The following is a 15,948-nucleotide window of genomic DNA, read 5'->3' on the forward strand; positions in this document are numbered from 1 at the left end:
ACAACAGCAAAAAAGCAAAACTCAAATTAATATCTCAATATATCATTCTATGATTGAAATGTTCAAAGCAAACCACCAAAGTTTCTCTTCACTATCTCCTCGCTAAATCCTCTCTCAAAGCCATTGTTACCAGAATTTTGGTGTGCATTGTGTTGCCTTTAGAGTTAACTGTCAGCTATCTGGTTGTAGACCGTCGATATTTAATAAAAAAAATATTGATCCGGGTACCTACTGTGTGGCAGGCACTGAAGGGACGGTGGAGGTGAGTTATATATAGCCTGGGAAGAGAGGGAAGTAAGCAAACAACTGAAATACCACTGCATAAGTCGTGATGGGGGAATACAGGGAGCTAAGAGGGCCCAGAGCAGGGGCCTCTGACCTATCCTGACAGAGCAGCAAATGCCAGAAGTGTTTGGAGACATGAAACACGTTATTTCTGGACCATGGGTTTCAAGGGGGGAGAAGAAGTATGGGAAGGGAATGGGAAGCCATGGGGCAAGGTGTATAGGCATGAGCCCAGAGCAGGCAGAGCCTTTTAAGCTGTCTTTATAAATACAGACTTTATTCCAAGAGCTATAAGAAGCTTTTTAAGAGCTTAATGTGGAAGAATGACGCACTCAAGTTAGCATTGTAGATCACTCTGACTTCAGTGTGTAGAACTGAGAGGGGTGAAATGCCCCCAGTTATTTGGAATAACTGTGTTCCCAGTAAATTGGAACAGCAATGATGGTGGCCTATATTAGAGTAGCCAGAGTGGAAACGGAGGAAAGAGGACAAATAAGAGACATGTTTAGGAGATAGAATTGTTAGAAGCTGGTGATTGGTGGCTGTTGCTGGTGGGGGTAGGGGTGAAGGAGACGGAGGAGGCTAGGTGGAAAACATCTGTTTTGGGGAGTAGGTAGATAGCGATTCCCTAAAATAGGGAACACTGGAGGAGCAGTTTTGAGGGATAAAATGATTAGTTCAATTTTGAACATGCTGAGTTTGAGATGTCTCATTTAAAGCTTTTCATGTGCCTGAGTGGCTCAGTCGGTTGAGCGTTTGACTTCAACTCAGGTCATGATCTCGCGGTTCGTGAGTTCGAGCCCCGTGTCAGGCTCTGTGCTGACAGCTCAGAGCCTGGAGCCTGCTTTGGATTCTGTGTTTCTCTGTCTCTCTGTCCCTTCCCTGCTCACGCTCTGACTCACTCTCTCTCTCTCTCTCTCTCTCTCTCTCTCAAAAATAAACATTAAAGGAAAAAACAGTATAAAGTTCTTCGTGCAGAAATGTCCAAGCCCTACCTGTCGGGCATAAAGATCTGGAACTCATGAGAGGTCTGGGCTGCACATGTGTAATCAATGACTTCTGTATGGAAACGAAAGCTATTCACTGGTTGGAGTCACATAGGGGGTGCATGGAGGGTAAAAAGAGAGGAGGGCCTAGGACAGAATCCAATATTTCAGGGATTTGTTTAGGAATGTAAAATTAAGATGGTAAGTTTTCTTGGTCATGAGTTGGGGGAGGCATCGTGTTTTCAAAGTAAAATGGGAAATATTCTTAGTTTATTATTATTATTATTATTATTATTATTATTTATTTTTACTTTATCCTACTTCTTCCATTTCTTCTGATCTCAGCTGTGTAATTCTGGACATGTTACCCTTTTTTTTTTAAGTTTTTATTTAAATTCTAGTTAGTTAACATATAATGTAATATTAGTTTCAGGTGTACAATATAGTGATTCAACACTTCCATACACACCTGATAAGTGGATTTCTTAATCCCCATCACCTATTTAACCCATCCCCCCAACCACCTCCCCTCTGGTTACCGGTTTATTCTCTATGGTTAAACTATAGAATTTATTTCTCAGTTTGCCTCTCTCTCTTTTTTCCTCCCTTTGCTCATTTGTTTTGTTTCTTAAATTCCAGATGGGTGAAATCATATGGTATTTGTCTTTCTCTGACTGAATTATCTCACTTAGCATAATACTCTCTAGCTCTATCCATTCCATTGTGAATGGCAAGATTTCATTCTTTTTTATGGCTGAATAATATTCCATTATATACATACACACACACACACACACACACACACATATATATATATATATATATATATATATATGTATACACACACACACACACACACACACCACAGCTTCTTTATCCATTCATCAATTAATGGACACTTGGGCTGTTTCCATAATTTGGCTATTGTAGATAATGCTGCTATAAGCATCAGGGTGCATGGATCCCTTTGAATTAGTATTTTTGTATTCTCTGGGTAAATACCTAGTAGTGCAATTGCTAGATTGTTGGATAGTTCTATTCTTAACTTTTTGAGGAACTCCCATACTGTTTTCCAGAGAGGCTGCACCAGTTTGCATTCCCACTAACAGTGTAAGAGTGTTCCCCTTTCTCTGCATCCTCGCCAACACCTTTTGTTTCTTGTGTTGTTGATTTCAGCCATTCTGACAGGTATGAGGTGATTTCTCATTGTAGTTTTGATTTGAATTTTCCTGATGGTAAGTGATGATGAGCATTTTTTCATGTATCTCTTGGCCATCTGTATGTCTTATTTGGAAAAATGTCCATTTGTATCTTCTGTCCATTTTTAAAAATTAGATTGTTCCCTTTTTTGGGGGTGTTGAGTTATATAAATTCTTTATATATTTTAGATACTAACCCTTTATTGGATATGTTGTTTGCAAATATCTACTCCCATTCTGCTAGATTGCCATTTAGTTTCATTGATTGTTTCCTTCACTGTGCAGAAGCTTTTTATTTTGATGTAGTCCCAATAGTTTATTTTTGCTTTTGTTTCTCTTGTCTCAGAGATCTGTCTAGAAAGAAGTTGCTGCCTGTGCTCTCTTCTAGGATTTTTATAATTTCAGGTCTTACATTTAGATCTGTAATCCATTTTGAATTTATTTTTATATATGGTGTAAGAAAGTGGGGTCCAATTTCATTCTTCTGCATGTCGCTGTCCAGTTTTTCCAACACCATTTGTTGGAGAAACATTCTTTTTCCCGCTGGATATTCTTTCCTGCTTTGTCAAAGATGAACTGACCATATAATTGTGGGTTTATTTCTGGGGTTTCTATTCTGTTCCATTGATTTATGTGTATGTGTGTGTGTGTGTGTGTGTGTGTGAGAGAGAGAGAGAGAGAGAGAGAGAGAGAGAGAGAGAGAGAGAGTGTGTGCCTGTGCCAGTACCATACTGTCTTGATGACTATAGCTTTGTAATGTAGCTTGAGGTCCGGAATTGTGATGCTTCCAGCTTTGTTTTTCTTTTTCAAGGTTGCTTTGTGTATTCGGGGTCTTCCATACAAATTTTAGATTGTTTGTCCTAGTTCTGTGAAGAATGCTGTTGATACTTTGATAGAGATTGCATTAAATGTATAGATTGCTTTGGATAGTATAGACATTTTAACAATACTTACTCTTCCAATCTATGACCATGGAATGTCTTTCCATTTCTTTGTGTTGTCTTCAATGTCCTTCATCAGGATTTTGTCGTTTTCAGAGTAAAGATCTTTGTCTTCTTTGGTTAGGTTTATTCTTAGGTATCTTATTGTTTTTGGCACAATTGTAAATGAGATTGATTTCTTAATTTTTCTTTCTGCTGCTTCATTATTGGTGTATAGAAATACAATAGATTTCCATACATTGATTTTGTATCCTACCACTTTACTGAATTTGTGTACCAGTTCTTTTTTTTAAAAAAAATTTTTTTTTTTCAACGTTTATTTATTTTTGGGACAGAGAGAGACAGAGCATGAACGGGGGAAGGGCAGAGAGAGAGGGAGACACAGAATCGGAAACAGGCTCCAGGCTCTGAGCCATCAGCCCAGAGCCCGACGCGGGACTCGAACTCACAGACCGCGAGATCGTGACCTGGCTGAAGTCGGCCGCTTAACCGACTGCGCCACCCAGGCGCCCCTTGTGTACCAGTTCTAGAACTTTTTTGGTGGAGTCTTTTGGGTTTTTTATATGTAGTATCATATCATATGCAAATAGTGAAAGTTTTACTTCTATCTTGTCAGTTACTTAACCGCTTAATGCCTCAGTTTCTTCATCTTTAAAATGGAGACAATAGTAGTTTCTACCTTAACATAGCATTGTTACGAGAATGGAAAGAGTTAATACACAAAAGTGCTTAGACCCATCACTGGCCCACTGTATTTACTCAATAAATGTAAACTAGCATTATCATCATCCCCATTAGCTTGGACAATGGAGGGTTGACTCTGGGTTCATTTTGAGTTACAGGACTCCAGAGGCTGGAGTTAGATAGAGCTGGGTTCTAATCTTGTGTGACCTTAACTTCCCTGTGCCTTAAGCCTCTTTCTCTTCTTTAAATGGGAATGATCACACCTACCTCATAGTGAGATAACATCTAGAGGGCCTGGCAGGCAAGAGGTGTTTACTAATGGTTAATTTCCTCCCCCTCCCTCTTCTATAGTCCCTTCAGGATCAGGGAAGTCTGGTGACTCTGACACCAAGTTTTTTCTCCTGCATCACCTCAGAGGCATCCTACAATATAGCACTGCTTGTATATGCTGGTCCCCCCTGCGAGGGCCTGGGGGCAGAGTGGTGGTTAAATATTTGCAAATGTTTCTGTAAAGACAACTCTTGGGGCTCCTGAGTGGCTCAGTCAGTTGAGCATCCGACTCTTGATTTCAGCTCAGGTCAGAATCCCAGGGCTATGGATGGAGCCCCATATTGGGGTCCATGCTGAGCATGGAGGCTGCTTAAGGTTCTCTCTCCTTCTCCATCTGCCCCTCTCACCAGCTCACATGTGCTCTCCCTCTCTCTCAATTTAAAAAAAAAAGAATAAGGAAAAGAAAAGTTAAAAAAAAGAAGACAACTCTTCTCTGAAGTGACTTCCCCCCTCACTTGACACTCTAATCAGTGAGAGGCACGTTGGAATTATCTGGAGAAAGCTGGACCGTGGGTAGTGGTAGGGGAGCAAGCAAAGCAATAGAGTCCCATGGCTACGATTTGTAGTTCCTGAAGATCTCACATCTTTTGTTCTATTGGAACAGCTGACTTCTGACTCCTTACCACTCTAGACAGTCTTCTCTCATCACCTTTCTCAAACGCAAATCTGCAGTCTTCCCTCCTTGGTCTGGTGCTTGCCAACCTTTCTGGCCTCATCTCCTGCCTTCCCTCCACACCAGACCTAAATGCCTGCAGCCCCTCCTTGCCCTCTGCCTGTGCCTCCATGCCTGGGCACAGGCTGCTTCCTCTGCCAGGAATGTACCTTCCCCCTTCCTGCAGATCCAGTGGGTGAACACATATCTACTCAGTACCCAAGGACTCACTAAAGTCACTCTGCTCTCCTACATGGGATACTTAGTCCCCTCTCCTTGAGCCCTCCCACAGCATCACAACATCACAATACAATGTGTTTGTACACTTGTCTTCTGAGCTTCGTTAAGGCAAAGAGCCTATCTTATTTATTGTTGACTCCCCAACTCATTGTACAGTGCATGGCAACAAGGAGGCCCTCCTTGTTGAAGAAATGAATGGATGCATGGTTGGGCAAATGGTTGAATTTGCATGGTTGGGCATGGTTGAATGTTGAAGAAATGAAGAATGAAAAAATGAATGGATGCATGGTTGGGCAAACGGGCAGATGGACAGACTAATGGAACTTGTTGAGACAGGAGCTACAGCTTCAGTGAAGTGAGAACAACCCCTAATCTGGGCCCTGACGCTTTTCTGAGGGGGGTTGGGGTGCACATAGCATTTCTTCCACACTAAACTTTGACGACTACCAGAGTAATTCTCCTTAAATTCTGGGAGCAAGAATGGAACTCCTTCTCATTTCAGCTCCCCCTGCCCAAAGATTTGTATTCACAAGGATAGAATTCAAAGCAGGGTGGTGCTTGTTTTTGAGAACCTACTATGTTCAAGGGACTGCAGTGACATGGTGAGAAGAAATAGCATGGAAATGCTTTCAAAAAGTGACTGTGCTTTTATTTATTTGTATATTTTTAAAGATTTTATTTTTAAGTAATCCCACACCCAATGTGGGCCTCGAACTCACAACCCCGAGATCAAGAGTCACACACTCTCCACCAAATGAGGCACCCCCAAAAAGTGACTGTGCTTTTTAAATCCATCATCAGCACCAACATCTTCATGAATTCAAAATGCTCTCTGGTTCGTCTGATGGTTCTTTCTGGAAGTCCTTTAGACTTCAGCGGCAGTGGAGAAGAAGTATGGGCACCTCCCTCATACAAAATCCCCTTGTTTGCAGGATACACTGGGTTTCCACCACATAGGAACCTCCCACCCATAGGATTATCTAGGGCCAGATAAGTACTTTTTTTCTCATAGCACTATGGGAAGATTAGTTTCAAGTGGGTATTCGAATCATTTTGAGTGACAAGCGAGTATATAGAAGGACATTCTTGTCCTCTGATGGGGGATTCTCTGGTCTGTTACCACACTTTGGGCCCACTTCCCCCTGAGCCATTGCTCTGCACCAGCTAGGCTAAGGGCACAGGGTCTTGGACTGACCCTGCCACACCCTCAGAACATGTGCTGGCTCACCTCCACTGCATCATTCCCGGGGAAAGGATGAGCTCCTAGGAAGTGTGATGTTCAAGGCTCTTAGCCAAGGCTTATCCCCAGATAGTGTCTTCTCCCTGCTTCATCTCAGGATGGGCCCAGGGCAGGGGCAAAGGGAGATATTGAGAAGATCAGGGAAACACAGAGTGAGTAGACCCAAGCCACAGGAAAGATGGAGATGTCAGCGGGCATCCCAAGGAGGCAGGAGGCACCCGGCAGTACCCAGCACTGCCCTGGGAGAGCATGGAGGGAAGGCAAGATTCTGAAGGCACTGATATAGGCTCTTAGCCTGGGGTTTTAGAGCAGGTGAAAGAAGTAGGTGAGAGAGTCTGCGGCAGTTTGAGGGTTGTTGGGGCAGATTTGCAGCAGGCTCTTCATTGAGGTTCCCCCTTTTGGACACCCCTCGTGCCTACCTGCACCCCACCTCCATGTATCCTTGGCCCTGGTGGCCCTGAAATGACAACTGATGCTTACTAGCTTCCTCTGAGGCAATTTAGTAAGAAGGCCCATTAAGGAGGACACTTGGGATGAACGCTGGGAGTTATATGTAGGGGATGAATCACTGGATTCTACTCCTGAAATCATTATTGCACTATATGCTAACTAACTTGGACGCAAATTAAAATGAAAGAAAGAAAGAAAGAAAGAAAGAAAGAAAGAAGAAAAAGGAAAGAAAGAAAGAAAGAAAGAAAGAAAGAAAGAAAGAAAGAAAGAAAAAGAAAAAGAAAGAAAAAATAAGAAGGCTGATTGTTTCATAGCACTAGGAGACCTGCCTGGTCCCTGCCTGGAACAGTGGGGAAGTACTTGGCTCCCACAGCTTACTCCTGCTCCCTAGAGCCTCCCTAACCTCTCTCTCTCCCTCTCTCTGCAGTCCCACCCCCTGTACCTGTGCAATGCCAGCGATGACGACAATCTGGAGCCTGGATTCATCAGCATTGTCAAGCTGGAGAGTCCCCAACGGGCCCCGCGCCCCTGCCTGTCACTGGCCAGCAAGGTAGGTTCACACTTGACCTCCACACACTCTGAACTTCACCCAGCTCCAGGCTGTGAGAGGGCCCTTTGTTCTCTGTCCCCTTCTCACCTAGGAGAGATGTGTCCAATTTGCTCTGGTTTTCCTCATTCATGACTGGTTTGAGAGGGGTGGAAATTCAGGCCTCCATCCTTTCCCCACCAACCATCATCCACCAGCAGAACCTCTGACTGTCATCTAAGGCAGGTGCCCCACCCCATATCCTCCCCCATCACCTGGAAATTCTTAAACCCCTTCCCCTAACCAGCATCAGGGCAAAGAGGCGGTCAGTTGAAGGGCTTTTCCATCTTTCAGAAACATTAACTGAGGATATGCAAGAATAGCAGAAACAGAAGCCATGTTTCCTTAAAAAGTTCACATTCTTGGGGCGCCTGGGCAGCTCAGTAGGTTAAACACCAGATTCTTGATTTTGGCTCAGATCATGATCTCAGGGTTCATGAGATTGAGCCCCATGTTGGGCTCTGCACCGAGAGTGCGGAGGGTGCTTGGGATTCTCTCTCTCCCACTATTTCTGCCCCTCCCTTGCTCACGAGCGCACACATGCTCTCTCTCCTTCTCTCCCTCAAATCAAATAAATAAACATAAAAAAAAGTTCACATTCTTCCTCTAAGATTGCAAACCGGTGGCTCCACATTTCCAGAGGGCATCATTGGCTGGAGCTGGTGGCAGTTGCCAGGTTTCCACCATCGTGGACTGTCTGGTTTGCCATGCTCCTCACTGGCCTGCTACCTCTAAGGTCCTGTGAACATTTGTATTTGTTCTGCTCTAATGTTAGTTACTGTTGTCTGTGTGCTGACCATGTGCCACATGGGACAGATTCTTTATACATTATCCCCTTTATTTTACATGACAATCAGGAAAGCTAGACATTTTATTCTCTATTTGACATGTGAAGCAAGTGAGGGTCAGAAAACTTAAGTAACTGGGGCACATGGCTGGCTCAGTTAGAGGAGCATGTGACTTTTTTTTTAATGGTTTTTAAAATTTATTTTTAAGAGAGAGAGAGAAAGAGTGCAAGCCAGGGAGGGGCAGAGAGAGAGGGAGACACAGAATCCGAGGTAGGTTCCAGGCTCCGAGCTGTCAGCACAGAGCCTGATGCAGGGCTCAAACTCACGAACTCTGAGATCATGACCTGAGCTGAAGTTGGACTTAACCAACTTAACCGACTGAGCCACCCAGGTGTCCCAGAGGAGCATGTGACTCTTGATCTCAGGGTTGTGATTTCGAGTCCCACATTGGGTTGTAGACATTACTAAAAAGTAAATAAATAAACTAAAAAAGAAAAAGAAAAAAAAACTTAACTTGCCAGGGTGACCCAGCTGGGAAGGGGTGGAGCTGTGATTTGAACTGAGCCTTGTCTAGTTCTCAAACCTGGGCTTTTAATCTCTCTGCTCTGTTGCCTCCCATTTTGGCTAGGAACACTGAAAGCATGAGAAAAGATTCTCCTGGTGGCATAAGCCAGAGCATAGTTAGATTCTGTGTGGCACAGTCAGGTGGATTTGGTGGAAGGGGTCCAGCTCCCCGGTGTGGGGAAAGAGGACGGTGACAGTCCCAACCAGTGTGCCCGCTGATTGTACTCAGGCCCAGACTCTCCCTGGTTTCCAGATCCTACTGAGGGCTATTTCCTGAGCCATGAGTCTCAAGGAAACAGCCTGGGCTCTTACCTGGTCCCATGGAGGGGGAAAGATGTGGGCGGGGTTCTGATTGTGGCACCCACAGGTGGGTGGAGATATTCTCCCAGCCCAGGCCACGCTGATACAGAAGAGGGCTACGGAGGAGGTGGGTGGTCGGGGCCAGCACACGTGGAGAGTGTTGTCTCTGTGTAAGACTGGGCAGGTCCTTAATGGCAGCAGAATTTTGTTAGGTTGAAGGTACCCTGCTTTGGGCTATTTCACTTCCCTTGCTTTACAGAATATGGGCAAATGTCATTCATTTGCTCATTTGGTAGATGAGTGCCTAGTGTTACGTGGTATGAATGTGAGTGTGGAGTGTGTGTGAGTGGGTGTGAGTGTGTGTATGTGTGTGTGTGAGTGAGTGTGAGTGTGTGAGATACAGAGGTGGGAGAGGAGAGAAAGATGGGAGAGGAAGGGCTCAGAGAGGCTCTGCTGTTCTTCTAAAACAGTGTATGCGTTTCACACACATGTGAACACTGGGCAACGTGGCAGGACATTGTCCACGTAGGAGGTTTTCTTCTCGCCCCCTGGAGGATCACAGTGCTGTGGGAGGAATGAGTCCTGTGCACAGACACTAGGAAACAAGGAACGTGTGGTCGGTGCTCTTTTTAACCTTATTGGGCCACCACCATAAAATGGGACTTTTATTTTCTACCCCAGTGGTCGTTGTGAGGATGAAAATGATGTCTGTCAGCTACCAAATAGTGCCTGAGCTAAAATGCACAAAGGAACAAAAAGCCATTAGGGGTTTAGAAGAGGCACTTTGGCTGCTGCCCTAGGACCTGTTTTTCTTCCACAGCCTTTGTGGTCACTGCTCATGCTTCCTCCTCCTTCACTAGCTGCTCAGCTTCTCCATACCTGGCTTCTCCCCCACCTCGGTGGGACAGGATAGCTCTAGCCCCACATTCTCCAATTGGTCAGGTCAAGGCTTCCCTTGGGTTTCATCCTTTGACCTGACCAAGCAGCTCCTACCTGAGATCTGCTGGCTCAAAGGAGGTCTGTGAGGGTAGTAATGGAGGTCTTTGAGCTACTTCCAATGTTTCATAAGTCCCACAAGCTTAACTAAAATATTTGTATGTTGCTTTTGGTTACAAGTTATCTCATAGGAAAATGAATTGTACATAATGAATTCAGTTAGTTTGGTAAAATGTTAAAAAAACATATGGTTCCCACAAGCCAGAGGGGAAAGGTGGGTTTTAGTGATAAAAGTTTGAGAAATGCTAACCTCAATCAGCTCTGGAATATCCATCAGTAGTAGTGGTGTCATCACCATCAACAGAGCTGGGGCTCTTGAGACCCAGACAGCCCTGGGTCTGAAGCCTGCCATCTCCACTGCTCCTCAGTGTGACCTAGACATTTTAGCTCGCCTCTCTGGGCCCCTGTTTCCTCATCTGTAAAAGGGGAATAATAATGGGACTTATATCATAAAGTAGTTATGAGGATTTAATGAGACAGTACAGATGGAAGCTCTTATGGAAGCTCCATAAGACAGTACAGATGGAAGCTCCCATGCTAAGCACATAGTAATCACTGAATAAATGATTGCAATTACCACTGTTGTCGTCACTGGCATCATCATCCTATGCTTTTAACAAGATTGGGGTTTTTCTTTCATTCTTGCCTCTCTTGATCTTCTCTGAAACCCTCACCATAATTTTTCTGGACTCATCCATTCTTGTCACCACCACCGACTCCCTCCCCCTATCCGGTCATCCAACTTGGTTTCTGTTTCTCTATTAGCAACTCCACAGCCATCCTTGTGATTACCCAGGCCCTTATCACCTCATGCCTGGACTAGATCAGTGGTCTGATCAGCTGTGTGGCCCTAGGCAAGTTGTTCAGTCTCTCTGAGCCTCAGTTTCCTCAACTCAAAACTGGATAATTGTCTTATAGAGTTTTTGTGAAGAGTGAATGAAATCACATACCCAAAGCATATAGTAATAGCTGATATAACAATAACTAATACTTAGGGGACACTTACTATGTGCTGGGTACTAGCATAAAGCTTTGCATGGATTAACTTATACAGCCTACAAAACAACCCTGTGAAGTAGGGCCTATTATAATCCCCAGTTTACAGAAAGGAAAACGGAAGCACACAGCAGTTAAGTACCATACCCAAAGTCTAACAGCTAATAGTTGGTGGCATATTCAGGACTCAAACCTGAGCAGTCTGGGCAGAGTGGGTCTCAGTAAAGGTTAGTATCCCTTCTACTTCCTCCTACCCTTGCTTTCAAGCCCAGATGAATTGCACCTCTTCTAGTGAATCTTTCCTGACTGGCTCAGCCCAGCTAGCCTATTATGGAGGGATGCCTCTTTTCTGGCACACTGCCAGGGTCTCTGTCCATGCCAGGTTTCAGGGAGGTGCTTTGTGGGGAGGGGGAAACCAAGGCTCTTTCTTAACCCCACCCCCATCCTCAAACTCAGCTGAGTCTTAATCTGTTTTGTGTATTGAAGATTTGCATCAGATTGTGTGTGTGTGCGCGCGCGCGCGCGCGCGCGTGCGTGCGTGTGTGTGTGTGTGTGTGTGTGGTGGGGGATGGGCTTTCTGCAGTGAAAAAAGGTTTGAAAACTAGTGGTCTATTTCATTCATTTGTACTCTGGAATGTTATCAGCATTATATTATGGATATGTCTTTGGATATATTATGGATATGTACATATGGATATGTACAACTAGATAATGAGCTGTTCTAGAGGGCTTGGCCTTCCCTGGCTTGGTGCCCTGGCCACAGTAGGTACCTAGCCAATCTTTGATGAGGAGATTACAGAGACTGTCACTGTGTCTGGAGAGGAAAACCTACAGCCCAGAGAGGTACAGAGGGTAGTGTACGAGTCCTAGAGTGTACTAGTCCTGGTTGCTAGAGGCCGTGGGCAGCTTTGCTTGCTGCCCCTAGAGAGATGGCTGACTCTTTGCAGCCCCAAAAGAGATCTCTGGGTAATTTTTCTAAAGCCGAGTCTTCCCATGCAGAGGGCCTTCCTATTGTCTCTGCCTTCCAGATTCCGGTCTCCCAAGAAGTGCTTTCTTTTCTCCCTCTCTCCCACTTGCTTGGGGGCAGGTGGACCAGAGGGAAGCATGGATAGCCCCAGTGTGGGCTGCCATCTGGCCCCAAATCATGCTTTTTGGTTCCTAGAACTCTGAACACAGATACCCACTGCCTGAAAGTCCTGTTTGTTTCCCCTGTTGGCCAGTACTCTCTCTTTGATCCCTTTTTACAACTTTGTAATTATGGGCTGTAATGGGCTGGGGTGTTTGAACATCAGGGTAATTACTTTCCACTGTTCCTACCCCAGTCCTTCAAAGAGAGAGGGGTTGGTAAGTAAGAAAATCTCTGGAGAAGGAAGTCTGTGCCCTTCTCTCATGCTCTTTCAGGCCAGGCTGGGTCTAGGGTCTCAATCTGGGCATGAGACACATGAGGCCCTGTCAGCATGTAGGACCCAGGAGTCTCAATTCATTGACTACTGAGGTGACCTCCCCATGCCTTGGCCAAGTTCTAGACTATGACATTAGCAGGGGAGCCCCTCTCCTTTTCCTCTGGTGTGGCTCCCATACCCTGGCTTGGAGGGTTCAGAAGTTTCTCTTTGCCTGGGGTCACCTAGTTGGGCTGGACTTCTTGGGAGTAAATGAACAGGAGGACAATGAAGTCTGTGACCTCTCAATTTCTTCAGCAATACCATTCTGGAGTCCTGTGAATTTCCAGTCAATTAGGCTGGCGAGCCTGGGCCTGGGCTGGGCCTGGGTGCTGGTAGAGGGCCCAGCCCAGCTCCTCAGCAGCTCAAGGAGGGAGGGAGAGAGGGAGGAAGGGGGAAAGTTACTCTTCTGACCAAAACAGGGCCCCACTCGAGTGTCTCCACCACCTTCTTCCTGGGGTCCCCTGCCTGTGGGCTGCCAGTTCTGAGGGGGCCCTCTGGCCCCTGCTGCCTCCCGGGGAGTAGGGAGCAGGGAGCTGGAGCAAGCTGCTCCCCTGGCCTGCCTGGCAGGAGACCTGCCCGGACAGGCTCTCTCCGGGAAGGAAAGCAGAGATCAAAGCCCTAAGAGTGTGAGTAAGCCCCAGCCCTGGCTCCCCTTCCTGCCACCACTACTGGCAGAGGGATTAACTCCTTCAGTGCCTGCAGGAAGGCCGCAAAGACTCAGCAGGGCCCTGGGGGCACGAGGTCCCAGCCTGATACCAAGGCAAGATGAGCCTGTGCTGTGGGGAGAAAGGCTGGAGAGTGGCTGTGCTGGGCAGGGAGGCTGTCACAAAGGCAAGGCAGTATCTGTCTGTGGCTCCTTTGCCCTTGCACCTCCACCCCACCCCTGGCTGTTATCTCAGTTCTCTTACCCCACACCCAGCTTCTAGATTCCTGCTTTTTTTCTCTCTCTTTCTTTTTGGCTCTGCTCTGCTCTGCCTGGTTGGCTAGACCCTGCTCTTGGAGCCCTGGCAAGCATGCATGTGCGTACCTGCACAGTTGTGTCCTTGTGGTAATAGCCCCTCAGGTCCCTCCCCACCCAGCATCCAGTGCCACCTTCAGGGAAGGGATGAGGGATAAAGCACTGGACAGAGACTCCATTAAGTCCTTGAATTGTAGCCAGGAAAAGTGTGGCAGGGAGAAAGAGATCAAGAGATGGGCTGAGCCTGGGCTCTGCCATAGAGACCTTGGGTGACAGCAGGGTCCCAGGCCCTTGAAACTCTGCCTGAGCTGAGGGGATGCCCTGTAGGCTCCTCTTGTGAGGCAGGGCTGGATCTTAGAAAGCCCAGTTCTATTCTGAAGGAGTTCTCCACCTGTCTTTTCTCCCTCCCTTTCCAGGGACTGGTCACCCTCCCCCCACTCCCTGGGGTGGGGGTTTGTTGTGGTTCTGGCCACTCCCTTCTGTTCTCACACTTCTTAGTGAAGGCAGACTTGTGGTACTTTGAGGGCCAGGCAATGTCTTATTTGTCCTTAGCTCTAGAGCCAGGTCCACTACCTGACACCTACTAAACCCTTGTTACGGGTTTATTCCATGACAAAATGAAGGATTGAATGTTGTCCTTGAAGGCAGTGGGACCTGGGTGAGCTGAGGGCAGGACACGGATCGCACATGTTATATTTGAGTGTGCAAAGATGCAGTGTGTGCAACGTCCCAGGAAGGGACAGGCGTGTGAGGGGTGAGGCCGGGGCCTGGATGGACAGATGGGCCGTGTCCTTCTCTGACCTCAGCCGGACCTCTGCTGTGTGTCCCTGCAGGCCCGGATGGCAGGGGAGCGAGGAGCTAGTGCGGTCCTCTTTGACATCACTGAGGATCGAGCTGCTGCTGAGCAGGTACCCAGGGACATTGGGGTGTCTGAGGGAGCTGGATGGAGGGAGATAAAGTCATCTGGGAAAAGACAAGTCAGGACATAACAGCCCTCGTGGGCACTTTCCCTCCCACAGCTACAGCAACCCCTGGGGCTGACTTGGCCAGTGGTGTTGATCTGGGGTAAAGATGCCGAGAAGCTGATGGAGTTTGTGTACAAGAACCGAAAGGCTCATGTTAGGATTGAGCTGAAGGAGCCCCCAACCTGGGTAAGCACGCCAGATCTCCAGGCCTTGCCCTAGCGCCCGTTCTCACTGCCACTTTGTTCTGTAGCAACTCCCATCAAGAGCCCTTAGACTCCTGGAGCTAAAGAGTTTAGAAACCCTATAGTTCAACTTTATCCACCAGCTGTGTGCCTCAGGACAGGTTTCTTCCCCCTCTGGGATTCATCTGCAGAATGCATCAATTTGGCCAGCTGAGTTCTAAAGTTGTTTTCAGCTCTGTGGTTTCACGGCACAGAGGAGCAGAGCCAGAATGAAACCCTGACCTCCTAGCCCCTGACACCCTGGCTGGTGTTTCTCCACTAGCTAGAAACCTCACCCAGCTGTGCACTGGGTGGCTTCCACTTTGCAGAGGGTCCTTTTCCTCTTTTTCCCAAGCACACAGGTCTTCAGATAGTACCTCTCACAGCTGACACCTGGAGGACCCTCTCCTATGATTGACCTTGGGCAGACAGGGACCACCTAACCCCACCTGCAGGTTCCTCCTCACCTCATCCCCTCTGCTGGAAGACTCATGGGGATCTCTAGCCTTCACTCTCCTGAGCACCTGAATTTCTCCCAAATTGGCCCAACTCCTTCCAGAAATATGACTCTTTCCATCTCTGCTCACTCCTCCAGCCAGATTATGATGTGTGGATCCTCCTGACGGTGGTGGGCACCATCTTTGTGGTCATCCTGGCTTCAGTGCTGCGCATCCGATGCCGCCCCCACCACAACAGGCCGGTGAGCAGGGTGGGCTCCCTGGTGGAGGTGGCACGTTTATGCATTCGGGAGGGTAAAGAGCAGGAAGGGAGAAGTGAGGAAAGAAGATGCCCTTATGCTCTTGAAATAGTTTACATCTAAATACCCTGGCATCTGACTTGTTGATCTCCAGCAGCCTCTCCACATCAGCTTGCCCATTCATTTATTTATTCAGCAAATATAGAGACCTCCTCGTATGGACCAGGCACTGTTTCAGGTATTGGGGATTGTGCAGTGAACAAAAAGATCCCTCAGGGAGCTTTCATTCTCATGGGAAGAGACAGACAATAAACAAAATAAATAAGTAAAATATGTAGTATTTTAGATGGCGACATGTTCCAAGGAGAAAAATAAAATGGAAGAGGAAAAGGGGAATGTAAAAGGACAGAGTTAATTTTTATTTAAAA

The 15,948-nt window shown here is 46.6% G+C and overlaps 1 protein-coding gene across 4 annotated transcripts in view; it reads left to right on the forward strand.

Moving 5' to 3' along the window:
- The window catches only part of RNF43 (ring finger protein 43), a 67,766-nt gene that overhangs the window by 41,559 nt on the left and 10,259 nt on the right, over positions 1–15,948 (forward strand). For all 4 annotated transcript variants that reach the window (XM_047832884.1, XM_047832885.1, XM_047832886.1 and 1 more), the window contains 4 exons: positions 7,435–7,557; positions 14,471–14,545; positions 14,657–14,788; positions 15,419–15,523. In XM_047832884.1, the coding sequence (XP_047688840.1) occupies positions 7,435–7,557; positions 14,471–14,545; positions 14,657–14,788; positions 15,419–15,523 (435 nt within the window). The remainder of the gene's footprint in view (positions 1–7,434; positions 7,558–14,470; positions 14,546–14,656; positions 14,789–15,418; positions 15,524–15,948) is intronic.

The sequence above is a fragment of the Prionailurus viverrinus genome, chromosome E1 (genome assembly GCF_022837055.1).
Source record: "Prionailurus viverrinus isolate Anna chromosome E1, UM_Priviv_1.0, whole genome shotgun sequence".
NCBI lineage: Eukaryota > Metazoa > Chordata > Mammalia > Carnivora > Felidae > Prionailurus > Prionailurus viverrinus.